This window comes from Corticium candelabrum, chromosome 13 (genome assembly GCF_963422355.1).
Source record: "Corticium candelabrum chromosome 13, ooCorCand1.1, whole genome shotgun sequence".
Taxonomy (NCBI): Eukaryota; Metazoa; Porifera; class Homoscleromorpha; order Homosclerophorida; family Plakinidae; genus Corticium; species Corticium candelabrum.
Window position 1 is genome coordinate 2,639,813 of NC_085097.1, and position 27,688 is coordinate 2,667,500.

General features: G+C 39.4%; 4 protein-coding genes across 5 annotated transcripts in view; 3 read left to right on the forward strand and 1 right to left on the reverse strand.

The window, feature by feature from the left end:
• Window positions 1-140: 140 nt before the first annotated feature.
• LOC134188480 (uncharacterized) lies at window positions 141-5,527 on the forward strand. 2 transcript variants are annotated; one of them, XM_062656643.1, is made up of 12 exons: window positions 141-360; window positions 1,906-2,450; window positions 3,293-3,421; window positions 3,477-3,526; window positions 3,602-3,706; window positions 3,764-3,835; window positions 3,891-3,962; window positions 4,018-4,141; window positions 4,202-4,309; window positions 4,365-4,417; window positions 5,183-5,308; window positions 5,380-5,527. In XM_062656643.1, exons 1-12 carry the CDS (start codon window positions 257-259, stop codon window positions 5,485-5,487), a joined length of 1,596 nt encoding a protein of 531 aa, XP_062512627.1. In that variant the 5' UTR covers window positions 141-256; the 3' UTR covers window positions 5,488-5,527. The 2 variants fall into 2 exon arrangements, with proteins under 2 accessions (XP_062512627.1, XP_062512628.1); XM_062656644.1 differs by lacking the exon at window positions 5,380-5,527 and having other exon boundaries at window positions 4,365-4,471; window positions 5,183-5,302.
• An 805-nt stretch (window positions 5,528-6,332) lies between these two features.
• Window positions 6,333-9,855, forward strand: LOC134188481 (carbonic anhydrase 1-like). Its single transcript, XM_062656645.1, has 8 exons — window positions 6,333-6,407; window positions 7,824-7,868; window positions 8,136-8,461; window positions 8,529-8,624; window positions 8,688-8,745; window positions 8,807-8,961; window positions 9,037-9,156; window positions 9,385-9,855. Exons 1-8 carry the CDS (start codon window positions 6,335-6,337, stop codon window positions 9,475-9,477), a joined length of 966 nt encoding a protein of 321 aa, XP_062512629.1. The 5' UTR covers window positions 6,333-6,334; the 3' UTR covers window positions 9,478-9,855.
• A 110-nt stretch (window positions 9,856-9,965) lies between these two features.
• Window positions 9,966-24,741, forward strand: LOC134188944 (X-ray repair cross-complementing protein 5-like). The gene is made up of 21 exons (XM_062657158.1): window positions 9,966-10,049; window positions 10,115-10,225; window positions 10,277-10,351; window positions 10,414-10,461; window positions 12,712-12,766; window positions 14,505-14,601; window positions 14,669-14,747; window positions 14,815-14,838; window positions 18,123-18,206; window positions 18,631-18,710; window positions 18,943-19,026; window positions 19,087-19,183; window positions 21,063-21,177; window positions 21,242-21,330; window positions 21,929-22,057; window positions 23,688-23,799; window positions 23,870-23,953; window positions 24,012-24,089; window positions 24,146-24,255; window positions 24,315-24,404; window positions 24,464-24,741. The coding sequence occupies exons 1-21, from the start codon at window positions 9,975-9,977 to the stop codon at window positions 24,578-24,580; spliced, it is 1,833 nt and encodes a 610-aa protein (XP_062513142.1). The 5' UTR covers window positions 9,966-9,974; the 3' UTR covers window positions 24,581-24,741.
• A 499-nt stretch (window positions 24,742-25,240) lies between these two features.
• Window positions 25,241-27,688, reverse strand: part of LOC134189076 (uncharacterized) — a 2,879-nt gene continuing 431 nt past the window's right edge. Inside the window, exon 2 of the mRNA XM_062657307.1 lies at window positions 25,241-27,404. Within this exon, the coding sequence (XP_062513291.1) occupies window positions 25,376-27,404 (2,029 nt within the window). The 3' untranslated portion in view covers window positions 25,241-25,375. The remainder of the gene's footprint in view (window positions 27,405-27,688) is intronic.

The following is a 27,688-nucleotide window of genomic DNA, read 5'->3' on the forward strand; positions in this document are numbered from 1 at the left end:
CACATACATCCACACACTTACATGCATGTAATTAATTGATTAATATATGTGGTCCGAAAACCAAGGCAATTTATTGATATCAATCACTGATAATATGTCTGGAGTTTTGGACAATGTCGAAGACTTCTTTCCGACTTTACATCCTGACGTAATAGTACGCTCCTTACCTCTACCGTGGCACGGATTGTTTGGTTCGCTTGCCGCGTCTGTTCACCATGCACGTGACTGGCTCGCAAAGCAACATCAGGACGTCACGATGAGACGACTGGAGGCGAGCAAGAATCCTCCTTTGTGGCATGACCTTCTGGAGTCACTCACAGCACAAGTCGCATTCTTGCTGTGCGATAGAAAAATTGGAATGTATGTCGATGCAGTAGTTTGGTGCAGTGTATTAATATTAATATTTGCGTAAGTCATTTCAAAATTTTTGTAATTTGTACAAAACTTATTAAGCACATACGTAACTTGATTATTTATGTAACCAGAAGGCATCTATGATGAGGTTGCAAAACTTGCTGCTATCCGTAAATTAATTAATTTATTTATTGACTATTGGTCAAACCTGAGTGCCATTTCTTTTTAACTTGTTGAGGTTTAGGCAATAACCTTCATATTCTGACAAGTTTATATTAATGATATGTTAATTAAGCCATTCAATAGATTTTGTGTTTACAGACACACACAGGCGAACACCTCTAAAAACATTACAGTCTTGCTTTGCTGTGCTACGAGGTTCATAACAAGTGGCACGTGATGCAATGATATTTGATAAAGCTAGCCTGGTTACCAGTAGATTTCAGACTGCTCAAACTCACATACGTGTTTGTGAAAGTAACCGATTTGGACCGTGTGAGCTGAAACTCTGGCTTGCTGCAGCTGAATAGGCTGAATCCATGATACAGTTAGCATTGTGAAATTATGCAATAATAAAATTCATGTACACGTAACACATAGTTTTTGTTATAGCAAGAAGTCGTCTTTCTTTAGGCAATTAGTCTGCCATTTTTTTCTTACTGTTGCTATTTCAAATTTCCCTGACTTGCAGCATTGACAGAAGTGAAAGTTTTGGACATCATTTTGCAAACTCTTGTGCACTTAAAACTCGTTCCACTCATTTCACCATGTAGCATGATGTTAGCATGAACTTTTTGTAAACTAATACGTACTAGTTGATAAGTTTACAACTACTGCTTTTGTAGAGGCTTGAAAGGGAGTGCAAATTATTGACAGTATTACATGTGTAATATCTAGTTTTTAGATGCCTAGAACAACAAGCAGATGTATGATCTACCTAAATGGTACACCACCCAAAGCAACTACAGATAAAAATGTATAATGAAATAGGTTGTTGATTAATGAAATTAGTATTATGCAAGGGCATAGACACTATGACTATGTAGCCTTGCGTAGCTGGACCCCTTTTCGCCTTGAGGTATGACGCCATGGAAAGGCACCTGGCTGCACGAGACTAATGACTATGTAAAAGTGGATACATACCTATAATGTTTGCCTCAGCGTTTATGTGCCTATGTTGCGGCATGTCTTCCCTTGTGGAAAAGTGAATGACTGTTCATTGATTTTACTTACAAGCCTGTCATTGCAGACCTGTCTTGCCACTACTGACATTTACATAGCAGACAGGAAGCCACTGCTATGTATTATGCATCAGAGCTTGTGTTACTTAATTTTCAAACAATGTTCAATTTTTTTACAACTTTAGTCTAAAGTAGAAAGGCATTTGTTGTGAGTAAGTGACCAGTTTCTAAAATCCAGTGGTGTGTGATTAATTAAGTCCTCCATAGTCCCTCAGTGTGTACACCCTTGCTATATTATGCATTGTTATGTTTATTGAACTAGCAATTATTATAATTTTGATGTACTGTAAATGTTTGTTTTCTCTCGTAGGCTTTCTAGGTTGTTGCTGTTACCAATCAAATTGCAACAGAGGTTTCTCTCATTGCTTTTGTTGGAGCATGGCAGACTTCCTCATCAAGGCTTGCATGATTTCGTTCAACGCATTTTATCGTATTCACGACAGGATGATTGGATATTGACAGAACTGTATCTTCTTCATGATAAATGCATTCAGTTTGCAGATGTGAGTTGTGATTGTGGCCTTCATGTTGATTCAAGGTGGTTGTTATCATCGGTTGAGACAAGGTGCCAAGCAATAGAAGACAAGCTAAATTATGGTAGAGTTGATTCTAAATGGCTCACAGGATGGAAAAGAAATGTGGATCAGGTTATGATTATTGACAACGATTCAAATGCTGAAGAATGTGGGGAAATGGAAATATTATTTGGTGGTGAAAGTGTCAGTTCTCTTTCTTTTAAAGATAGTTGCCTCAACTATAAAGAAGATGAGTATGATACAACTGAAATTATGTTGAACGATGAGGACACAGAAAGCAGCATCCTGGTGAAGAGAAGGAAGATTAATGAAGAATCAGGTTGGACGCTGTCTAAGAGATTTCTGTTTATTATTGTCGATATTTTTTCTTTATTGATTATCAAGTTATGGACTTTAATAAATGGGAATGTGACAAACATTCAACAAACAAAGATGAGTAGTCACTCGGTGTTTATTGTTACTGGTACAGTATTACAATATGAGAGGGGTGCATCAATGGCGTAATTGGCATGTCCTTTTCACTTTGCTTTGCCTCTTCTGTGTGGCTAAGACTCTTATAGGCACCAGCTACCCTTGTCTACCATTTTGGTACCATTGGCTAACACTCTTATGTAGCTGATTGTCTGTTAGGCTTTGCAAGGGTGGCCAACTGTTGCTATGGTGCCACAGGTGGCACCAAAAGCTGGTCTTGGGCACCAAGGCTTGAAGCCAGTCAAAGCAAACTGTCATGTGTCTGTGTGCCTGCCTACCTGTCTGTCTGCATGCCTGCATGTCTGTATCGTGATGATACATAAATAAATTAGTATGTATGTATGTTTGTATATGTATAAATGTATGTACATACTACATGTGTATGTAATAGTAGGTAAGTAGGTAGCCACAAGCCTGTCTGGTGCAGGTGTGTCCATGTGGACATTCATTTCCTTTGGGCACCAGGCTGTGTTCCTGGTGTCACACCAAGGCACTGGCCTTATCCGAACCTGGCCACCCCTGCTTTGGTTGGTGGGTGTCTAATTATGTTTTATTTTGTGCATAGTCACTAGGATAAAATTCTAAAGGCTATTCATGAGACTGCATTTTTGAATTCATAGTTAGAGTGTACACGTGATGCTAATAAGGTATGTTTCTTAGATTAAAAGTAATATTCACAATTTGTTGTAGATCATGTTGTGCCAACTGTTTCACCTGATAATGATAACAACAGTCAAGATACAGAATTGTCTCAGAAGTCGCTATTTTCACAGGCAACTCCTACAAAACTGAAACTGGACAAAATGCAAGAGCTGCAAGGTATCATTTATAGTTGATATTGCTCATAAAGGTTTTTACACAATATATGTTATAGATGAAATAAGCATGTTTGAATCTGACTGCACTTTGTCAGTAGACATGAAGGTCAGTTTGACATTCACAAATTGAATACTTAATAACACAACACAATAGATGTGGTTTAGTTGTTACTTTTATTAGAAAGCTGTTTTGAAGCTGAGAGATGACGTCTTATCAGGATCTGCTTTGCACTCTGAAATGGAAGACGAGCTCGAAGTCATTTTAATGAAATGCCACACTCGACAGGTGCCTTGTGTGAAATCATTTGCCTGTTATTGATATTATATCAGTTATCGTGTGAAGGTATCTGATGTTTGTAGCAAACTAAAATGCTCCAATCTCACAGAAAGTCAGTTTACGTACTTAGCGAATCGAGTAATATTTATGGTACTAGAGAGGGATTTTGTATTGGAAATAATGTATTTTTTAGATGTGCCGGCTCAAAGTTGAACCAAGTTACCAAACATGCTGTCAGTTTATGAGAGAGGCATTTCTATCTTGGGTATTGTGTTCTTTATAGAAACTGCTATGATTAAATGACCTGGTTGTCTTCTTAGTTTTTGTGTCTCCAGCAGTCTGCATCACGAGCTGTTGTCTCTGTAGCAGAACGACTGGCACAGAAATTTTTACGGCCGTTTTTGTCTAGCATTGCTGTTCCTTTGATGGCATTGGATACTTTGAGTATAACAGATGTTATTTTGTGTTGACATCATTTGACGAAGTTGGGTTTCTGGATTTTAGGCAAAGTTCAAGTTGAACTTTTGTCTCGTGTCATACGCAGTTCACTCAGTATGGATGATCAGCATGAGCTACTTAGAGAATACCTGGTTTTCTATCTTGCTAGTAATGGTAGGAATATGCTGTGCTGTGCACTTTAAATTGAAACTAACTCGAGTTGTTTTAGCTGTTTGGAGTGATGGAACAGTGACTGTACTTTGTGCTCTAGTTGACACAAAGGTGAGCTGGTATACACCAGTCTTTGTCAGATTGGTAACAAATTAATGTGTGGAGGTATGAGTAATAATGAGTATGTATATAGGACTCTTTGAATTTGTGCACTAATAGTTTGCATTTTAATATGTGAAAATTTGTTTTACCTTGACAACAGTTTAGACAAGTAGAGTAGAGAAGTTGTTATGAAGCATGGCAGATACTGTATAATTATTATTATACCATGGTCATGCATGTGATGTACGACCAGTCACAAACATGTATTTAGATGGCGTATATGACGTATTGCACGCAAGTGTGCAATAAGTTACTTGCAGTTAATACAATAAGTTACTTGCAGTTAATACAATAAGTTGCATCCAGTTAATACAATACATCACACTACATACACATCACGTGACCATATTATAGATTTTATATGATTAGTGTGCAATATGGCTTTCATCAGTACTCGGAGCAACATTATAGCCCTTGGCTTTGCTTTGGGCAATAAGCCACTTGTGCTGGTAAAAGCCATATAGCACGCTAATCATATCATAATAATTAATATTAATATTAACTCTAATACTAATACTGATCTTGCGTAGTATACAACAGCAGTAAGTATTAGATTATCTTGTACGAGGTTTAGTTGTGTTGTTTCGTCAGGCACACGTATCTTGTTTGTTGTTGTGTAGTGCTGAAGTACTGCCATTAGAGTTTCAAGCATATTTATGTTTAGTACATGTTTATTTTGTATTTAATTGTGGTAAATCCAGTTTACAACTACAGGCTCGTTTCAACAAGGATATGACTGAGATGTTGGTGCTAGCACTTGAGAGGAATGCTCTTCCATTCGCTTCTAGTTTGCTGTTTGCTAAGTTAGCTTTGACCGTTGTCCAGCAGCTCAACTGTGAGGTGCACTTTACCACATTCGTTTAGACTCTGAGTTGGGCTGTAAATTAAGCATAACCTGTTTTGTGTCATAGCTGAATTGCCATGTTGTTCGACTCCAAGGAATATTTGACTGTAACAAGACATTTCTTCGCAAGCCTGGTTTGACAGCATTAGAAAAGATTGAGCAATTGACCAACTAGTTGTACATAGTAAGATGATGAATATTTCCAAAGTTTATATTTTGAATCTGAATGCCACAACACATGTGCACACACACACACACACACACACACACACACACACACACACACACACACAGGCAAATGGATAAGGAGCTACCATTAAACGTTAATGCCCCCAGCCAGATGGCTGGGTTTCTGTGCACTAAGCAGGAGCTATGGGCAATCTCCTATATAATTCCCTATCCCCAATAGCAATGCTGGTAATATATAGCACGTGGGGTTGGAGGTGGGGGGTTGGAGGTGCGGGGAAAACCTGACAGAAACACGTTTGCTGGTGTTAATTCCACCAAAGGTGTGTTTGCGCCATTGCATCATTTTACTCACATAATGCAGTACCTCTGTAGGGACTCAGTAGTGTTATAGAGAAAAAAACTCTTCTAGTGGTATGTCATGGAAATGCAATACAAAACAATAATTCCATTTTTCAAAATTCCCTCTCTTGATTAACTAATTAATTCCGTTATTGGCCGGTACCTGATAGAATTAATTAATTCTTTAGGGAATTATTCAAAGAAATATGGTAATGCTACATTCGCGCACATTTAAATTCAGTGCTGTCTTATCACAATACTATATTTAGGCAAGTGGAGCTAAAGCAGTATAACATTTGAAGCTTTGAATATCAACACACAATGCTATGTTCTAGTTTGCTTCACTTCCTGCAAACATTAGAACGTAAAGACGACATACACCACTTGATGTTGGCTAGGCAAGTGTGGAAATATATAGACAGTGTCACTGTGGCGCTACTGCAACAGGCAATTAAGACATCAGACTGTACATGCGCAAGGTCATTTGCTATCTGATGGCAATGCCGAAGGTGTCAAGCGCTTCCAAGTTCGTCTTGTCCGTTATTTTTTTTTATTTGGCTAAAGAAGGTACGAAATTTTTCCTTAGTTAGTAATAGTTGTCTTTGTTACTCGCTTGAGCTCGATCGTGTCTGCATCATGTCTAGAGTGCATTTCGAACGTGCATTTTGATTTGCACTTGCAACATTTCTAAGCTATGATGCATGACAGGGACTTCGTTATAGAACATGTAGAGAAGTCACTACATTGTGAGCGGGTTCTAGGCATGTCTAGACAGTAGTATACGGTAAATATATCTCTCCTACAACGGGAACTGAGACGGGTCCGAACTGTTTGCATTCGGAGCGAGAACGGACGACGCCTTTTTGAAATTCGTTTTATCGTTTGTAGACTTTGTTGTGGACATAATTAATGCGTAGCTAGGAGAAACCAGCGTGTTCACACGTCGTTCAGGGTATGCACAAACGGAATTCCGTTAGTTGAATGCAGAGATTTAATTAATTAGCAGTGAACATAGAGTGGTACACACAGGATATAGGCCGGTTATGATAATTTGTGCATTTATTATTCTAGTTGACCAAGCCTTTACTAAAAAATGGCAAATGGATGATAAGGAGCTGCCGTTAAACGGTAATGCGCCCCAGCCAGATGGCTAGGTTCCTGTGCACTAAGCAGGAGATATGGGCCATGTTGGCAATCTCCTGGTGCGACGCCAACTGTGGTGTGAGCACCCAAAGTCCTGATGGACTTAATTTGTTGCAGTAGGAGGCCAGATATGAGTCGAGAGAGGCAATTGTGTGTAAGCTTCTTGCCCAAGGAAAATACCATAGCTCGCCAACCCTGCAAGGTCACTCTCTATCCAACTGAGCTATCGCACCACACACACACACACACACACACACAGACACACACACACACACACACACACACACACACACACACACACACACACACACACACACACACAGGAGTGATACATAATTGACCAAAAAATCAAAACAAAAGTTTAGTAAATTCCTCATTAGTTTTACAAGCTGTAAACTAGTTTCTTTGCGCTAGTTTATTGTTCTAGCTTTTGAACTAATACTGCACTAGAGACACAAAACTACTATTGTCATTAATTAAGTGTACACTGTACGCGTCTTCCGTCATCTATTTTGGCAACTTGAAGCGTCAGACTGTTATAGCAGGCGCCTCCGCCTTTGGCAGACATCTAACCTACCAGAAGACGCTGTTTGGTACAGCACAGTGTAGTTTTCCTGTATCATAGTGCTACTGAATTTTGCTGTATAATATCTTCATTGGGTTACATAGATACAACAATATTGAATGGAGTAGGTGACAACGCTTAGTTTTCTACCATTTGTAACAGCATATTTCTAGAGTTTTATTAATAAACTAATATAAGCAAGGCATGATTGTAGATGCGAAGAGATACTGTATTTATGACATAATATGTATGATGTCGTTTTGTCTGACGTGCAGCAAGCTGTGGTACTGGGAAGTGGACTTATCCAACTCATACAAGAGGTAAGACTTTATAGAGTAATTCAAATTTGAATGCATAAATTTGTGTTGCGCATGCTCAATATTATTGTTATTAACTTAATCAATTAGCAACTTGTTGGTGTAACTACTACTACAGCCATTTCTCTGACACAAAGGTGTATGTATTAGATTATAATGTTGCACCATCGCTTACCTAGATATGTAGTATTAGTATCTAGTATTAATTAATTAATAGTATTTAGTTTATTCAGTTGTCACACACCTGAAATAGTACTGAGTACTTTCTAGATGCAACTTCCACGTGGATTACTGAATATCACTTCTGTAGTGGTCAAAGCCAGTCACCCATCAATATCAAACCAAGCGACACTGTTTACGATTCCAATTTGACTTCTCTGAATTTTAGTCATTACTCAACACTCAACGGTGGAGAAGCGACAAACAACGGACATTCGATTCAGTACAATGTTCCTGATGTGGCAAGCAAGCCTTCTGTCACTCATGGACCACTAGAGGGAGTGACCTACAAATTGGCTCAGTTTCATTTTCATTTTGGGTCACACAATTTGGTTGGCTCAGAACACACAATTGATGAGTCAGCCTATCCTGCTGAGGTACACAAAGTGGACAATTTAGGACTCGTTTAAGCAATTGACTCTTTTACATCAATTATTTCTATAGATGCACTTTGTTCACTACAATTCTGACAAATATTCATCAGTTAGTAGAGCTGCAAATGAGTCGGATGGACTAGCAGTTGTTGGAGTGTTTATTACTGTATGAATTTAGATTTTCTCTTTTCTTGTATTTGTGTCATAAGACTTTGTGACTGTAAGCTAGGTTGGACAAGAAAACCTTGAAATCAGTAAACTTAAAGTCAATAGTCTTGCATACAAAGGTATTGCAGTGTAATAAATTGTTTTATCTTACCAGTGATGACGCGAAAATTGTCATTTTAGGAAATAGTACTTCTGTTGCTGCTATCAATTTGAACCAGTTGCTTCCTGACAGTCACGACTATTTTACATACAGAGGCTCTCTGACTACTCCACCATGTTATGAGTCGGTTACATGGCTTGTTCTCAAAGACACCATTTCTATGTCGTCTGCACAGGTAATCGAATGATGTTTAAATTAGAATACAGTTTTTGTTTGTTAATTCTACATGTTTGTATTTGTTCGAATAAAGATGGCTACATTTCGACTTGCTCAGGTAGCAGATTACAATGATCCGGATATTCATGCTATGGAGAACAATTACAGAGCTGTGCAGCCTCTAAACAGACGTATTGTGAATGCAAATTTTGAGGTATAATTATTGATATTTGAAAGATTGTGTTAGGTGAATTGCTGAATTTGAATGTTTTGACTTTGACACACATCCATGCACGCATGCATGGTCTACCTGTATAACACACACACACACACACACACACACACACACACACACACACACACACACACACACACACACACACACACACACACACACACACACACACACACACACACACTCAATGTACATTTTGTTATTTAGGCAAATTCAGGTGTTGTTCGTGTTTATTCATCGATGGCGTTTGTGCTTGCTGCCTTTTCTCTTGCCGTTTTCAAGGCCACAGTCTGCTTCTAGTTTGAAGAGACGCTTTACAGCAGGAGGAAAGAGTGGGGAATTATGGAAACTACTTGACATATTTCAGTGTGTTTACACTAATTGTATGAAGTACTACTACTAGAAGTTGATTCACTAAAGTCACATGACTGTTTGATTTTGTTGTACTGCTATGCTTTTAGTGAGTGATTGTCATTTGTTGTTTGTTGCTTGTTTACGTGATGAAGCACGATATTTGAGTATAATTGTGAGGAGCATATACTCAAGAATTCTTGGTCAAGGATATAGTAGTACTAGTAGTTGCCGAGCGTAGTAGTAGTACTGTACTGCTCTAGAATATGAATGATAGTTATGTATGACTAATTGAGGATTCTGAACTATAGTTCATTAATGAAATGACACCAGTAAAGAGGAGAGCTGCTGGATTTGAAACTGCAAAACTGCATGCTGGGAACGTGCGTTATATCACGTGATCTACTTGCAAACGGCGCGTCAAAAGCCCGTACGTTGCTACAGCCATGGACACGGGCTTTTCGACGTGGTCAGATTATGGTGGCCTAGACGGAGATGAAGATGGAGAAGAGGAAGCACAGGTTTATTAGCACTACCGTCTTACGTGCAGTGAATTAGCATGACTTCGGTCGCGTTACTCTACTAGGCATTTCGTGTCAGCGGCAAAGACAGTCTGATATTTGTCATCGACTGCTCAGAGTCGATGTTTGAACCTCGAACAGACGGAGAAGACAGCGCATTTAGTTTGTGTATACGGGTACTGAAATTTTTCAATTGGCACTCCCGGATAATATGATAAGTTTTTTAGTGTGCCAAAAACGTGTTGAGCAACAAGATTATTAGCAGTGATAAAGATTTGGTGGGCATTGTTTTCTTTGCAACGGTATGCATAGAAGCTTGTCAGTATGTGGTGTGTGTGCACGACTGATTGCCTATTTTTCACAGGATAAATGCAAGAACAGCAGTGATTTCCAGCACGTCTACATATTGCAGGTATTCTTCTTTCTAGTGTCAGACTGATTGAAGTGGATGCGTATTGTTGATTTTGTGAATATCAATTTATTTGACATTACTTTTATACAATTTAAATAAAATATAATTTATTTGATATAAATTTATAATATGAGATATAGTATGTAATAGTTATAGCATAGTTGGCTTGTCAATATTGGCCGAGATGTTCCAGGTTTTAGTACAAAAATATTTGACCGAGTCCCAGGCAAGGTCTAATCATTGAGGTGATAAGGGTTGTCATATGGACAGCCAACCATGCTGTAAGGGTTTTATGTCATGGGCGTGGTCAGAATTTTTACTGCAATTGGCTCACACAAATGGCAAACATGGATAAGGAGCTGGCGTTAGATGGTCAAGCCCCCAACCAGATGGCTGCCTTCTTGTGCACTATGCAGGAGCTATGGGCCGTGCTAAGCAATCTTCTGGAGTCTGGCCAGGTACTTGCAGGAGCCCTGACTGACGCCAACTGTTGTGTGGGCACACGAAGGACCCCAGCAGCTCATGGACTTTGTCGCAGTCGAGGGCCTTTGCTACCCTAGTCAAAGATCAAGTACTCATTTATACTCTTGAGTTGAGAGAGGCAATTAATTGTGTGTGGGTTGCTTGCCCAAGGAAATAATACCATAGCTCGCCATCACTGACTTGCACTTGCAACCCTGTAGGGTCCCGAATGTACTTACTCCATAAGATGATTCTTTAACCAACTGAGGTGTAGTGTGCGTACACACACACACACACACACACACACACACACACACACACACACACACACACACACACACACACACACACAAGGTCAAATGAAACTGCTGTTCATCTGTGCATAACGAACAGAGTCGCATGGGTATCGCGAAGACCTAACTCGTGTTGTATTTACTTATTACATAGTAAGAGGACAGTGGGAGGAGTCAATGATACCAACATGATGTGTTTGCTGTTGCCACAACAACTGGTCTATGTGAGCTGTCGTCGAGGGCTAACATTTTAATTAAGCATAAGTGACACATGCATTTGTAGAGATAATAACAGGAAATGTATTACCCTGTTAGGTCTATATGATCTTTGCCATTGTAACAGGTTTATATGGCTTCTATATAGCACCTGTACATGACTTGTGCGAGCTCTGTGAGTGGCCCATATTGCACTCGCTCGTGCTCATGACATAAATAATATATAGCAAATAAATATATAATACAATAAAATATAGAAATATATTTTATTTGATATTTGGTATTACAAGCAGTCTTTCGTATTTCAATTGCGGAGTTTTACAATACTAAGATACAAAATCACAAGATAAACACTGGCAGTTGTGGGATCTTTTTGCTAATGACTTATGACTGACACGTTCAGTTATAGGAAGTCAACTGTTAAATTGATTGTCAGTCTTGTTTGTTTTAGGTGTTGCTAAGGAACTATTTTATGCACTTGTACATGCACACTTCTAGGTTTTTATTTACTGTAAATTCAGAGTAATAATGGTCTTACATTTTAATGATGATGCCTAAAAATGATAAAATTTTGTATGCTAACGTTTTTATTGTAAAAATTTTGTTTGAGAAGTGACAGAGCTTTGTAGTGCACAATAAGCAGCTGCTATAGGATTATGGAGGAACTCACAGACTGAGAACACAATGACCTTAAATGAACTGGTTTGTCAGCTTATCAGTATCCTTTAATAAAGAAGAGACCATCCTCTTTTCTTGGCAGGGAGCTCTACTTCATCCAATGTCTTTCCATCCTGGACCAGCTTTAGAGTCTTGATTGCGCTTGAAATATTGCACCATAGCTTCAGAGACTCTGAGAGTGCAAATTTCAGACACTTAGAGGAAGTGTGAATTGCACTTTTGTCCTAATGAATAGCAGTAACCTTTTCAATCTCAGCTCTAGGGTTGCTTCATCAAAATGGTGTCACTCACTATACCTCTTTTTTGTGCCCTGTTTATTCAATTTAATGTTCGTGTTGACGGCTGCGGCAGTATTTCGACAGCCTTGAACTAGCAAGTAAACGACATTATCTGTTATATTGTACACATGATGCTTTTCAAATGGCATTAGCACAATAATTTGTGGTGCACGTTCGCAAAGTAGTAAAAATAATTAGTGAAGTTTAGTTTAACAATGGAGAATCACTTGTTGTATTCATTAACATTAAATTGCAGTTATATATTCTGAATTTACAGCATTTAGTGACACTCTCATGTAAATTTGTTTTGTATATTTGTGTAGGAGCTAGACACTCCTGATGCACGAAGAATTTTAGAACTTGAAGAGTTACTTGAAGGTTAGGAAATTTTTGTCTTGTATGTCTTTCTTATATAGAAGCTACTGACAGTTTATTCTGAAGTAAACAAGAGGTGCTGGCGACACAGACTACTCACAGTTTGTCATTTCTAATATATGAAGGAAATTCAAAAGTTATTTCCACTTTTTTGAATCTTACGTGGGAAACTGTCTTGTGCTTATCTTAATTAACCTTAGGTGCATGCGCTGGGTTTTAGTAGTCGTTTTACCTGAAATAGTGACTGACCGACTTTACAGAAACAACCATGTAACCAACTCTGGAATGCATAGCGTACATTCATTGTTATTGCTTGTGTGGTCTCAACATATCGTTGTTGCAACTTTCCACTAGTAGTTTTGATTACTGCATGACTTTCGAGTTTAAGGTCATAGCAAACAGACAGGTGAACCTGCGACAAATCGATGTAAGTCAGTCAGGCACCGTACTGATTTACCATTTGATGATAAGACCATCTGTTCTTTCTCAGCTACTTTTCAGTTTCTACACAAGTGTTGGGATACTTGTGTCTACTGACGTGCACGTGCATGCTTGCCAGTGCTGGCTTGCCACCATACGTGTACAGCAGCTGTCCATGTTGTAGCTCTGCGTCGCACTTAGGATTTGACACTTTAGTGCTTCATTTTCTTCCTAGATTGAAACACAATTTTTTTCAATTTATGTTGACTAAAATTAGATCAGGTGTATGGCTCTTACCATGTGAGTAAAATGCAAGATTAGGAAACATTAAACTGTGTCTATGAGGTAGTGAATTAACTAGTTGTATGGTACCCGTAGGTGGCGCCTTGCATTGGTGAGTAACACGTTGCAATGGAGTTTTCTGATCATCTACTGAATTGCTGTGCCCTAGCTAGACAATACATATTTGTTGAAACCCTGTCATGGAAGTAAACATGCAAACTTCCTAGTAATTTAGATTACATGTATATGCCTGATATGTAGTCGTCGTTTTGCTATCATGATCAAGACAATTGAAATGTACAGTCTAGGTATGCACTCAGTTTTGCTAAAACGTCAGTGGTATGGTATATTTGTTGACATATAAATTGATATCGGCAAACATTGACTATCTGCAGTATTAGATACAGCACAGTGTAGTAATTATGGATTGATCATACTGTAGTACGGGACATGTGAATAGTTGACTGTAGGTGACATTCAGCTTCTGAAGGTGTTTATTGGTTGTCAAGAACACACAATCCCTAGCTACAATACAATAGGATGGGGCGACAGAACTTCGTGAAGATTTTTCGTAGTCATTTGGTCACTTACACAAATCATTCTATACTGAGCTGTAGTCGGACACGGAAACGATTTCTCTGTGTGTACACATGAACCACAAATTTCTCCTCCCCACGACCACGTTTCATTATAAGACCTGCTTCAAAATATATGCACACACTACACACACACACACACACACACACACACACACACACACACACACACACACACACACACACACCAAGAGCTTGATGGATTGCCATACAGGACCACTCTCCTTTATGTTGTGCGACCCGGATTAGAAGCCTCGCTATGCTTGGCAATTAGCAGACATTTGTATTGATCATATCTTTTGGCATTAGTTCTGGTTACCAATTTGCAATAGACAGTAACATTCAATTCTACTTCAAAGGACTCATGCTTTATAAATGTATTCTGTGTTTTTTCTTAGATTAGCGTTTTTATGGGTGCAATTGATTGTTTGTTGTTTTTGTAGGTGATGTCCATGCTACTTTCAAAACCAAGTTTGGTCACAGCTCTCTCTTCTCACTCTACGATGTGTTATGGATCTGTTCAAATATGTTTGCCAACAGGTTTGTATTACTTAGCCAGGAAAGTGTTATTATTATCTGAATTTACTTTCTCTGTATTGATTGTTAGTGCACAGAAGATAGGTCATAAGAGAGTGATGCTGTTCACAGACAATGACAATCCTCACAGGGACAGTGTGACATTGCAGGTCAGGCAGCACCTGTTGACTTATGTTTTATTGGTTTCATTATTTACTGCTTGATTATTTATTGCAGCGACAGGCAAGGACAAAAGCAAAGGTAAGAGCTACTATTTCATTTCAACATGCAGAGTCATACATTAATTATTGGACACTCCCCAATATCGGACACTGGCGTACGGAAACTAGACGAAGATTTCTTGTATCTAAGGCATGAATGTAGAGGGTAGTCACACGGTAACACGACTTGCTAGATTCAGCTTGATCACTTGGCGTATTGCTGTTCACGATGACAAAATAGAACCTTTGCTGCTGCTTCCGTATATTGGACACGCCCATCAAATATCGGACAGCCGCCGGTTTGTGCTTTCGACGTTACCACAGTTCACTGTCTGCACCTTGAAATAATAGGTACATGTCTCTTCTACTTGCAGTGATAACAACAGATCGGCACCTTGCTCGTTGCTCTTCAGGAAGCTTAAGAAGAAGGGCGAGTCTTGTTCTCTAATATCGTACACCCGATTTGCTTGATGCGAGTGCAATATAGGCTAGAACCGTGAAGAATTGTGTTAATGTTGACTGCAGACGTGTACTAAATGCCCACAGAGCACGGAAAGTCTTTGACTTGTCTTCGTATCAAACAAAAGAAGTATTTGGAGAGAAAAGTAGATTTTGAAACGACTCTTATGATGCATGTATGGTCAATATAGACGTGCAATAGACAACTACAATCACAAAGAGCCCTGTTCTAGATGTCAAGGCGACGTGTGTGTATGACGCGACGGTAGCATCTGGCTAAGCGAGGCTATCTGCTACCTCTGTCTCTAGATTCATTTGTTCGCGAATGATGGCGATGTTCAGGACGTGCTAGGTGAGGGAGGGCTATAAATGTTCTCAGTTTAGCACCTGTAGATTCAATGATTTGTTTGTGGACGGCCATATGTAGCTAATTCTTTCAATACAGAGACGAGTTAAAGGCTCTTGATGCTCATTGGGCATTTACAAAACATCCGCAGTCAGTATTAACACAATTCATTGTGGTTCTTACCTATTTGCACTCACATGAAGCAAACTCGGGTGTTCGATATTACAGTACAAGATCCGCCCTTTTGTTCAGCTTTCTGAAGAGCAACGTGCAACACTGTCGATCTGTTGTTATCACTGCGAGTAGAAGAGACGTGTACCTATTCTTTCAAGGTGCAGACAGTGAACTGTGGTACCGTCAAAAGCAAAACCCTTTTGATATTAGATGGGCATGTCTAATATACAGGAAAGCGGCGTAAGTTCTGTTTTGTCACTGTGAACAGCAGTATGGCAAGTAATCAAGCTGAATCTAGCACGTCGTGTTACCATATGACTACTCTCTACATTCATGCCTTAGATACAAGAAATCTTTGTCTGGTTTCGTACGCCAGTGTCCGATAATTGATGTATGACTCTAGTGAAGAGTTAGCAGACTATGGGCGCATTCGATTTGCAGTTCCGGCAGAACTGCTAGAACTCTTGTTTGATTTAGTTCTGGAACTGTTTGAACTGATTTCGACAGGTCCGTCCAAGGAGCTGGAACTGCTAGAACTGACGGCATGCTGTCTGGTCGGGAAGTTTGATGCTAGGACTGACACACCACGCCTCTCTTCTGCAAAGTCCGGGAAGAGTGATAATGGAGGTGTTTTTAATATTAAATTTGTTAGTATTTTATATGATGGTGCACTATTTGCAGACAGCAATACTGATAGTTTTGTGCGCTCTATCGCTTTATTTGAGAAAGATTGGCATCCATCACAAGGTCAACAAGAGGCACTGTTAGCTGAAGTCACTCTGTAGTGAATCAGTAGCTGATGAAGTCGTACTAGGCATTGACATTGTTTTGGTTATAATTAATTAGCAGTTCCAGTTCATAAGCAGATTTTTTGTTCGATTTAGTTCTGAGTCTTTGTGGTGCATTCTATTTGCAGTTCTAGAACTGAAAATGAGGGCGGTCGGAACTGTAGGAACCGGCAGAACCAGAACTAAATCGAACAAAAATCTACTTTGTGAACCAGAACTGCTAACCGAAGCAATGTCAACGCTTACTACGGCTTCGTCATTTCCCAATAAAATGAATTCATTGATTACCAGAGCGACTTCAGCTAACAGTGCCTCTTGTTGACTTTGTGATGGATACCAATCTTCCTCACTCGAAGCAATAGAGCGCACGAAACTGTCAGTTTGTTGTCAGCAAATAGTGTGCCATCAGTTCTAGCAGTTGCAGCCTTTTGGACAGAACTGTGGGAATCAGTTCAAACAGTTCAGAACTAAATTGAAAGTGAGATCTAGCAGTTTGCACCCTTTCTTTCTGATTGTGAATTACACATAGTGAGCTGCAAATTTACTATTTGTCACTCAGTCATTAATTTACTCAGTAATCATTAGAGTGAATAGCCAAAGCACTTTCACATTAGATTATACTGAAATTACACTAGACTAGACGATTTGACTTGATGGAGTCTTGTCCATGCTAATTTGGCAGGATTGGTGGCGTGTTTACACTAACTGGGCTAACTGGGCATGGGTCTGGCATGCTTTGTGCAAGTGCATGAAGAAGACGATACTGTCGATCAGTCTTCCACATCAGTCCAGTTTTCACCATGAGAAGTTCACGTGCTCGTACTACGCCTTGCCATTTTGACAATAATCTCGAAATAAGCAGCAGGAAATACGTTTTGTGTATTGTAACATGTGGTTTAGGTTTAGTTTGAGTCTGACCCTATAGTTTAGCTTGGGCTAATTTAGCACGGGCTAATTCCACTTAGCTTATGCCAACACCATTTACACGGGGCCAAATTAGCATGGGACAGGCTCAAGCCAATTTGGCTCAAGTCAAATCGTCTAGTGTAAAGCCAGTATTAGTCTAATGCGAATGTGCTGTGGTGTTTGGGGAATTTTGAAAAATGTAATAATTTGGAATGCATGTGTTATTTCTCTTACTGTGAAATGGAATATGTAATGAGATCCCAATTGTAACCTTAACCTTAACAATATGAAAGTAACTTCTACGTCTAACATGAGTGCATCTTTTCCGTAGATTTGGTACCTTAGAGAAGGTACACTATAATAATATTTATACAGTATGACATATTACTTCTTTGCTTTCCTGTATTTTGAGAGGAGGTTGACCATACTGTACTATATGTAATAAACTTACTATAATCTTGATAAAGGGTTAGCATTTTGCTGAACCTGCCAACAGAAGACAATTGTCAGACAACCAGTCGGGAACAGCAACTGTTATTCTACGTTTGCATTGCATAATTTCTGGCTAGAAAGTTTTCATGCACAAATACATTTTATTAAGTTTTAATTAAAGAAATGACAATGTATGAATCAATTGCATGTTCATTGTAGGATCTTTATGAAAATGGCATTGAGTTGGAGCTGATGCATTTGAGTCCTGTTGGAGGCACTTTTGATGTGTCTGCATTTTATCAAGTCAGTTTTATTGGTGGACAGCCATGTTTCTTTGAAGTATACAGTCGCGTGTCAGTTACCCGGCGTTCACTTATCCGACACACCTGTTATCCGACAGATCAAGCTTGTCACATGGGTGATTATGTGGCTGGTCAGCTGCGTAGTGATGTACCTACCATGCACATCCACGTGCATGTCAGTTGTTTCTTGAAACAAGTTGAGAGTGAGTTCAAGCGTTTCTTCTCACTGTATTCTACATTCATCTACGTTTACATTCATTCTACATCTACTTCAGTATACCTAAAGTGGAAAAATGCCGTATAATATGAACAATAGTTGAGTTCGTAACAGCTTCAGTTATCCAACATTTTCGCTTATCCAACAGGGGTCTGTTCCAAGGGGTTGGATAAGTGACGCGTGACTGTACATATAATCACTGTGGCAGGACATCATTGTTATACCTGATGATGAAGATGTGGGTTGTTTGCCGAACACATCCGATAAGTTTGAAGAATTACTGTCAAGGTTTGGTGATGATGATGGTTTGTGTGTATTTGTCTTTATAAACTTGGACTTAGGAGCATCTTAAATTTATAGTAAGTGACACACACATTATGTTCAGTACAAATATATTTATTGCATGTGCATGTGAATTAATTATTTCTTGTATTTGTTCTCTTGGACTGTCTTTGTGCATTTGTCGTTTCTTGTGATGTGTTAACTTGCTTTCTATCAGTATAGATATTATTTGTATTAGGGTTCGAGCGAAGGATCATAAGAAACGTTCTTTGATGAACGTTCCATTTCATCTTGGACCTGGACTTGAAATGAATGTTCGAGTGTTAGTAAATTTGAATGCCAGAAATGTGTACACTTTAGTGATATGCACATGTGTTTGTAGATTTGCATTAGTTAGGTCGACTAAGAAAGGGGCTGTTGTGAAGTTGGATGAAAGGGTGAATCAGGAAGTGAAAACAAGGACAAAGTATATTTGTGAGGTATGGGTGAGGCATAGGCAATGTTGAAATTGATGTATTAGGAAACTGCATTGTCTCTCATTCACGACACACACACACACACACACACACACACACACACACACACACACACACACACACACACACACAAACACACACACACACACACACACACACACACACACACACACACACACACACACACGGACACACAACACACCTGGAATTCCGCCATACCCACTATGGGCTTCGGCATCGCAAGAGCGGTCATTGGCTTGTGATAGGTCAATATTCAATGACACCAGGTCTTGTTGAATGGTATCAATCCACCTGTTCTTTGGACCATGCTGAGGGTGTTTCACATTATGCAACTTGCTTCTCAGCAACAACTTTTGTGGACAAGAGACGTTCATCTGTTGTAAATGACCAAGCCACTGCAATCTTTGATGTTGAATTTGACGTTCAATTGGTTCTTCCTTGGCAGATTTCGAATTGAGGGAATTTCTTATCTTGTTCAGTCTTGATACACCCAAGATAGATCTAATACAGCGCATATGAAAAGTGTTCAGTCTTCGAATATCTACTTGAGTGATTGCCGAAGTCTCACAACCATTTAGTAAAACTGGCATCACTAGTGATCTAAAGACTCTCAGTTTTGTGTTCTTGCTAAATCCTCGGTTTGTGAACACTCTACGTTTCACACACACACACACACACACACACACACACACACACACACACACACACACACACACACACACACACACACACACACACACACACACACACACACACACACACACACACACACACACATTCGTTGCTTTTTGTCATTAACACGAGGCATGCTAGCCTCGAACTTCCAGACCAGAGAGCGTGCAAAGCACGTAAACTCTAGTCTGGACCAGAACGGTACTAAAATGATTTTGGAAATAGCCTTCTAAGCCAATCAGCGTCTTAGATCCGGAACATTGGCTCTAAATTCTGATTGGTTTAGCAGTAATTGGTTATGCTAAGTGCACTAATGCTGATTAAGCATGTGAGAAATTCTCTTTGGCTCTAAGTGCACGCTAGAGTCGTGAATGGAGACTCTGGTGCATGCACACATCTTAGTTTTAGGTTCAGCTTCAGTTCTTCGATCTTTTCTAGCTTGCCGTGAGAGGACATGCACAGCAGCGTCGCTAGACCATCACCGTTGACAACCGGTCGAGCGGTGGTCTCACTGGTCAACCAGTTAGATTAACTAGCGTTCTGCCGCAGAATCGAAGAGTGGTCGTTTCATGCCAAGATATCACCGCAAACACAGCGGATGTCTCTTCTTTGTCTGTGAGATCCCCATGGCATTTAGGTTTGTGTAATGCAAAGCGCTGTATCTTTCCATCTCATTACTGAACTAGGTAAAGCGATCCTACGCTGTTAGACTACCATTTAGGATCGCTTTTGATTAGTACTTCCGAAATCATTTTAGTATCGTTTTGGTCCAGACTTTGTGTGGTATGCGTGGTTTGCACGCTCTCTGATCTAGAAGTTCAAGGCTAGAGACACGCATGCACTAGGGTTATACTAATGCCATGGTTAGACCAATGACTAACAACCCATCAATCTGACTAAAGAATGGTGCTGCACTCATTGTTATCACTGGTGTTGATGATTATCGTTGTTTTTGCCCAGTTTTTATTTGTTTGTTTGTTTAGTGTGGTGTGTGTGTGTGTGTGTGTGCGTGTGTGTGTGTGTGTGTGCGTGTGTGTGTGTGTGTGTGTGTGTGTGTGTGTGTGTGTGTGTGTGTGTGTGTGTGTGTGTGGTTCTTAGTAATTTCTGTGAGTTTGGCCATTTTTCTTTGTTGCTGGTACTTTATGGTTTCAACAATTTGCTGAATACTGCATCATTCATTATCGTATAGGATACGGGTACGATACTGATGCCTACTGATATCAAGAGCTGGTATGACTTTGGTGGTGAAAGGGTTGTGTTTGAAAAGAATGAAGTAGGTGTGATGAAGCACTTTGCTGACCCAGGTTTGTTGACTATGACTTTACATTTCAGTATATTCAATTTATTTATTATTGTGGTTGTTGATAGGCCTATTATTGATGGGTTTCAAACCAAAGACATCGTTGAAACGTTACTTTTACGTGAAGCCTGCAAATTTTATCTACCCTGATGAATCTGTAAGTAGTTTTTGTCATTTCTTGTGCATGTCCAGCATAGCACCACTTTAATTTGCTGACATTTTATTGTGGGGTTGGCATTCATTCTATCCATTCATCTTGTCACTTATGTATCGATTTTCCTGCTTGAATGCTGGACATTTTTGGCAGTCCTGTGCACGCACTCGATGCTGAGGGTATAAAAGTTTGATATGATGCATAATGGAAAATATTTGTTTTGGACAGATGTTACAATAATAAGTTTTTGTCTGCATATGCAGAAGTTGCTGGTTATAGTTTCTTTCTCAATTTCTTATTAACTTAAAGATGTAAACTGCATGGCAGTGTTTGTCAAGGAAGGCATACTGATAGTTAGGAATCTCATTTCTTGGTTGTCTTTGGCATTTTTCTGGTCTTTCTAATGAAGCATAGCTGACAACAACATATTGAATGGTTTGCCACTACATTGCTTGCATGCAGTAGACGATGAGGCTTTTGTGCGATCAAGTAAAGGCTTCGAATTGTCTTCATGCAGACATCTCAGATTAGTATTAAACTCATAATTTAGGAGATTTCTAGATAAAACACAGAAATGTAATTTGTGCTTTTGTATTTATAGAGTATTATTGGCAGTACGAAGCTTTTTAATGCTTTGCTGCAACAGACGTTGGCTCGTGATGTTATTGCAATATGTAGGTTTGTGCCCAGGGTTTCATCAGCACCATCATTTGTTGCTCTTGTTCCGCAAGTGAGCATTTAATACTGTGATTTTAGTTTTATTAGTTATCTTGCATATGTACGTGTATGTCTACTTTACTGTCTATTGTTTGTTTATTTGGTCATCTGTCTGATTGTTTGTTTGTTTGTCTATGACTTGGACATACCATTTCTATTAGTATGGTGTGCACTTGTTGGCACTACAGTGAACGTTTATAAGGTGTGCTTACATGAATCTAATATCCTAATCATGAAGTGTTTGTTGACTAATGGATGCTCAACTGGCAGAAATTTGATATCTTTATTGTAAGAGCTCTATTCCTGGAAAACTTAAGTTAATTAACGAAACATGCAACATGACAAGAAAGCACAGTGTGGAAGAGAGAAAGCTAAGAAAGAGACGCAGACTCCGCAAATGACAGTGAATCATACCATTTGAAATGGAGATGAAGAAATAGTATGTGCAAGTGATAAGACCTGCGATAAGGCAATTGGTGAATGCAAGAAATGGTGGGAGTTACGTGGGAGGTTTGCGTACCATAGCAATATAAGCAAATAAGTTTGACAAATTGGAAAACATCAGTGTATGTGTGCATGTCTACACCTATGCATATACGTTCTTAAACAGATCGGTCTTGTTGTAATAATCTTTTACAAGCATTGGAAGCAAGCACTGCTTCAAGTGTCCTTAGCCTTATACTCTTCTAGACAAAAGTTGTGTGTTTATCATGGTCCTTGTAGATTGAAGTAGTGCTGTTATGATGACAAGCAGGGTTCTGCCCACTGTGGTCGGAGGTATTCAGGCCCGATCATCACTACGCATGTTCCAACTACGACTATATTTTAGCTGGTGTTTCCTTGCTCCAAGCTGATGACCATTGGAAGGTGAGCACTTTTTCAAACTGCACTGGCTGTTCGAAACCTGCAGCTGGCAGACGTCTAACTATGCCGTAACATAGATGTGAGACTGGTGACAGAAGTTGCAGCTTTCTTAGTCTGCTCTTTCAGATCATGGACCATCAACAGTGCAATACGATACATTCTGTTTGGCACTTTGTCTGTTTTGCGACAATGCTTGATTGTCCAGGAGTTTGCTCTATTTTCTCGGAAATTGTCAAGATGTCTAATCAAGATGTCTTTACTGAAGTATTTCTTCCAGAAACTTTATTGATTGGAGCCAGATAAAACTTCCAGCATCAGTGAAAGCATCAGGAGTAGCGATGGTTGCAAGTACTTAGTGGCGAATTCTACCAGGGATGAAGAGAATGGAAACCGAATAGAGAAAACATAATTAGGCATTCAGTGTTAACTAGAAGACATTTGTTTGTTTGTTGTAGTAGTGAATTTGCCTATTAGATTATGTAAGCCACGCCTAGAAAATAAACTACGCCCCTTAATGCAGCAGATGCTCGACCACCACTCAGAAGATCCTGGGCAGAACACTGGACAAGGGATTAAGTCTAAGTGCTATTGAATCCAGTTAGCCCAGTTTGTGATACTACTACTGCAGAAAACCATCTAGCACGGCTTAACTAATGCTATCCATGACAACGTTACCTGGAAATATGAATGTTTTTTGTTGTTTTGTCTGTTTAGACTTTGTTGCACAACTGGCACTACTTCTATCACTAGAGTGTTTTGTTTTCATTTTTATTTATTAGAGAGAAGTGCTTGATAGCAACAAAGTCCAGATTTCTCCAGCTGGATTTCATGTCATTTATTTACCATTTGCTGAAGACATGCGCAAACTGAAATATGAAGAGACACCAAGAGGTTAATTTGTGGGAAACCGGACAACATAATTTTGAGCTTGACGTGATTTCTGCTTCTTTGCATGCTTTAGCCAATTTGACACAAGTCGACAAGGCAAAGGAAATAGTCAAGAAGCTTACTTTTACCTTCAAGCCAGATGCATTTGAAAATCCAGGTGGCGTATTTCTGTTTTATAATTTATTATGGGATGACTTAATTTACTCTGTCAACAGCACTTCAAGCACACTACAAAAACCTAGAGGCACTTGCTCTTGATCGAGATACACCAGAGGCACTTGTTGACTTGACAGGTGCGGTTGAGAGGGAAAGAAGAAATTATATCTTGACAGTGTAATTGTTGCTGTAGAGCCAGACACTGAAATGATTGAGAAACGCACTGGCAAGATTCTCAAGGAATTTATTGATTTAGTGTATCCTGCAGATTATGACCCTGTAGGCAAGCAGCCTAAGAAACGGGTAACTGCATCAAGTTAAACAGTATGTAAACAGTGTGTGATTTATATGATGCTTATTAGGCTGCTTCATCTACTGCTAGTGAACCCAAACGAGCTCGAGTTCTTGCAGAAGTGACTGTAGACGTTGCCGCTCATGCACAGAATGGAACGGTGTCAATACTTTCAATTTAGAATGTGGTGGTTGTGTTGTAATGATTTTTTTTGTATAGTTGTCAAAGTTGACTGTTCCGGTGTTGAAAGATTTTCTCAAGTCCGTTGGTATGAAGTGTGCAGGCAAAAAAGATGAACTGGTGACAGCTGTCAAAGCACATTTTGGTATTGCATGAGACTTTAGGTAACATATAACTTAAGCATTTCACTCAGTTTCTCGGTTTTGCTGCACATTATATGACTGTAATTTTATGAAGTGTGGCCATCTTCTTTCAGTTTGCTTGGATTTGATCTAACTGTTTAACAATGTGTTGCTGAGGACTCCTGTTTTTGTTTACTTTTGGTGAAAAGGATAGAGAAGTGGTTGTGCATTGCCTTGCAAGTTTGCATACATTGTGTCGCTTCATACAGGTCACACAACTTGTAAAAATTCAGTCATGTTGAATGACATCTTCCGAGAACTGTCGCATTTACATGAACGTAGGAAAGATGGCAACGTGTGTAATTGTTGAAGACTGAGGTGTAGAACTAATCTGTCAAGACTGTTGGTTAGAGATTCTTATATGTGAGCAATTGTGCATGAATCATTAAATTGGTTTTGATGATATTCAAACTGCTGTTAAATTGCCTTTTTAAGTCTGTTGAATCTTCACTATCAGTCATACTAGACAGCCATGTGCCATTTCAATTTAGTTTCTATTCTATATTCATTTGCCACCTATTGGTAACAACTTGTACTCTGTTGACAACTTTGTGTTTTTGTATGTTATTTGATATGGTTAATTAGATGTGCATGAAGAATAATGGTGTAAAATGAAAGCTCTTTGTGAGCAGATTATTATTGATAACAACATATACAGGTGTTTGCAGATCTTAAATGAATAAAATAAACAAGGGCATAACTTGTATGCCAAGCTATTGAACAAAATGGCAAATTATTCATACATTATAGACGACATGATGTGACAGGATTACAGTCTGCTATGCAGCCACTGAACTGTGCTTTCTTGCATTCTGTCATTCAGTTGGTTAATGTCTTGTGTAGAAACGAATTTCATGTCGATGTCTGAGGCTTGGTTGTGGACGTAATCAATGACATCTTGCACTGCCCAGTGATTTACCGTTCTGTCGTACAGTGGACTGTCGATCAGAGTACTTGTATTGTTTTTCAGATACAGTAGGATATCACCAAAATCATAAGGGATTTTGTTTTCGTTTCCCTCAAACCACCCAAGTCTTGGCAGCAAGGCATGCCATTCATACAGCCTGCGGTTGCCTCCTGTGGTTCTTGACAAGGAATTGTTTCTCAGTGGAGTTAAACAAGCAAGACATGCCACTCCAGCAATGCGAGTATCAAAAGAAGCCGCATGCAATGCAACTAATCCACCCATGGAATAACCAACAAGATATATATGATTCTTTTGAACAGGAGGATAATGTTTGTGATAGAAACTGAAGAGAGGAAGACCATCAGGATGGCTACCATTTTGATCAGCAGTAAGAAAATCGATAGCCGATTGAACATCATGCACCATGCTGCCAAGCAATGACCAGTTTGGGTATCTTTTGTAGAATTGAGATGGTGTGCCATCAAGGAGACGCTCTCCAAACCCGATTTGGTCATATGCTAGCACGAGAAATCCTTCTTTGGCCAGTCGATGGTACATTCGTTGAGAATCGTGTGGATAGTTCTCAATATATCCTCCTTGGTAAGAGAATGGGTGCAACCAAACGACAGCCGGTATGGTTGATGACTTGTAGTTGTCTGGATAATAGACATTACCGTATATGTAACATCCAAAGTTTACTGTCATTTTGACAACACCATCAATCACTTCATACAGCTGAGATCCCTTGCCAAGCATGTCATCGATGTATCCATGATATTCAACTGCATAGGAACCTCCAGGGCTTGTAACTGGTCCGCCTGGACTCTCTCCCAACATCCATTGCAGTTTGTACAAAAGGCTTGCATTTTGTAGAGGTATATCTGGATGCAATGTTGAAGAACTGCTATTCCATGAATTCCAATCAAAATTATGTAGACGTTCTTCCAGAAAATCACTTGATGATGTTTGCCCACGCCCAAAAGCGTAATCAAACCAGTCAAAGTAGTTTTCTAAGTCTTCAAATCCATGATGTTGCCCTGGTCTGTAATGTATTCGTAATCTTTCACTAACGTTCATAAACTTGTAAACTTCTTTGCCAGCACAGTATGATCTTTCAACAGCAAATGAAGGATCGCAAGGGTCAGTCCAAGCACATTCACTCAACATGAATCGAGGCGCTATCAGACCAAGAAGACCATGTGAATCGATTGGAATTTCATTTTCCTTTCCTTCAAATTGAGTAAGAGAGGGCAACCACCAGCAACATTGTGGAATCGTAGGACGATGATCTGGACTTCTTGAACATGAACAATTGAGACTATCAGGGGCATTGGGCCACTTAGATGACGGAGACTCCGAGAAAGTGAACGATGAAGTGAAACGATATGGAGACATGGCAGGGACACCAGATGATGATGAAATGACGGCCGTGAATCGATCATCAAAAGCAGCTGCAATCATTGATTGTTTCCCATTACGACTGTGACCAGTAATTGCTATTTTCTCTTGATCAATCACATCTAATGTGACAAGATAGTCAACTGCACGACTTGCCAACCAGGCTCGACGTCTGATCAAGCCCCAAGTTGCGTTTGGATAAGCAACCCGGAAGGGATCAGTTTCATCGTTAGAGTCTGCTGCAGGGTATACAGCAACTGCATAACCTCTTGATATCCCCACAAGTCCCCAACGTCTGTGATTAGTTTGCGTCATGAAAAGAGGGCATCTTGCATGAGAGGTGCATGTCACAGGATAGAGAAACTCAAGAATAAAGTTTGCCATATTGATAGTATCAAATGTAATCATAATTTCATTGCGAACGACTCCTCGTTCTGTATTGTTGTTGATGGTTTTGACTCGAGCAATACGAGGAGTTTCATCCGGAACAGACCTAGGAAGTAATGACTGGCATTAGCAAATCAAGCAAAGATCAAACTCTAACGTGATCTAGTTGCAGTTGTATTCTCTCTATTCACTCGCTTAGTTCAATAACTAGTTTTAAGGTTTATGCCTCAAATTGTTATCTGCTACAGTACACTTGCCTGTGCAAAACAATGGAAGTATGTCTTTGAATGGGTAATTATTGCTAAACAGTCTTGGTTAATTTCATAAATATGTGATACAAGTATGATGCAATTGAATGATCTGATTGCTAAATTTTGAGCTATGATCATT

Excerpts from the sequence above, each read along its gene's own strand:
- LOC134188480 (XM_062656643.1), top strand. The coding sequence starts at position 257 with ATGAGACGACTGGAGGCGAGCAAGAATCCTCCTTTGTGGCATGACCTT. Across the intron at positions 3,422-3,476 it reads CAAAATGCAAGAGCTGCAAG|ATGAAATAAGCATGTTTGAA; the intron begins GTATCATTTATA and ends TATATGTTATAG. Across the intron at positions 3,836-3,890 it reads TTACGTACTTAGCGAATCGA|ATGTGCCGGCTCAAAGTTGA; the intron begins GTAATATTTATG and ends TGTATTTTTTAG.
- LOC134188944 (XM_062657158.1), top strand. The coding sequence starts at position 9,975 with ATGGACACGGGCTTTTCGACGTGGTCAGATTATGGTGGCCTAGACGGA. Across the intron at positions 10,462-12,711 it reads AGCACGTCTACATATTGCAG|GAGCTAGACACTCCTGATGC; the intron begins GTATTCTTCTTT and ends ATATTTGTGTAG. Across the intron at positions 19,027-19,086 it reads CTTGAAATGAATGTTCGAGT|ATTTGCATTAGTTAGGTCGA; the intron begins GTTAGTAAATTT and ends ATGTGTTTGTAG.
- LOC134188481 (XM_062656645.1), top strand. The coding sequence starts at position 6,335 with ATGGCAATGCCGAAGGTGTCAAGCGCTTCCAAGTTCGTCTTGTCCGTT. Across the intron at positions 8,625-8,687 it reads TTGTTGGAGTGTTTATTACT|GTTGGACAAGAAAACCTTGA; the intron begins GTATGAATTTAG and ends ACTGTAAGCTAG. Across the intron at positions 9,157-9,384 it reads TTGTGAATGCAAATTTTGAG|GCAAATTCAGGTGTTGTTCG; the intron begins GTATAATTATTG and ends TTTGTTATTTAG.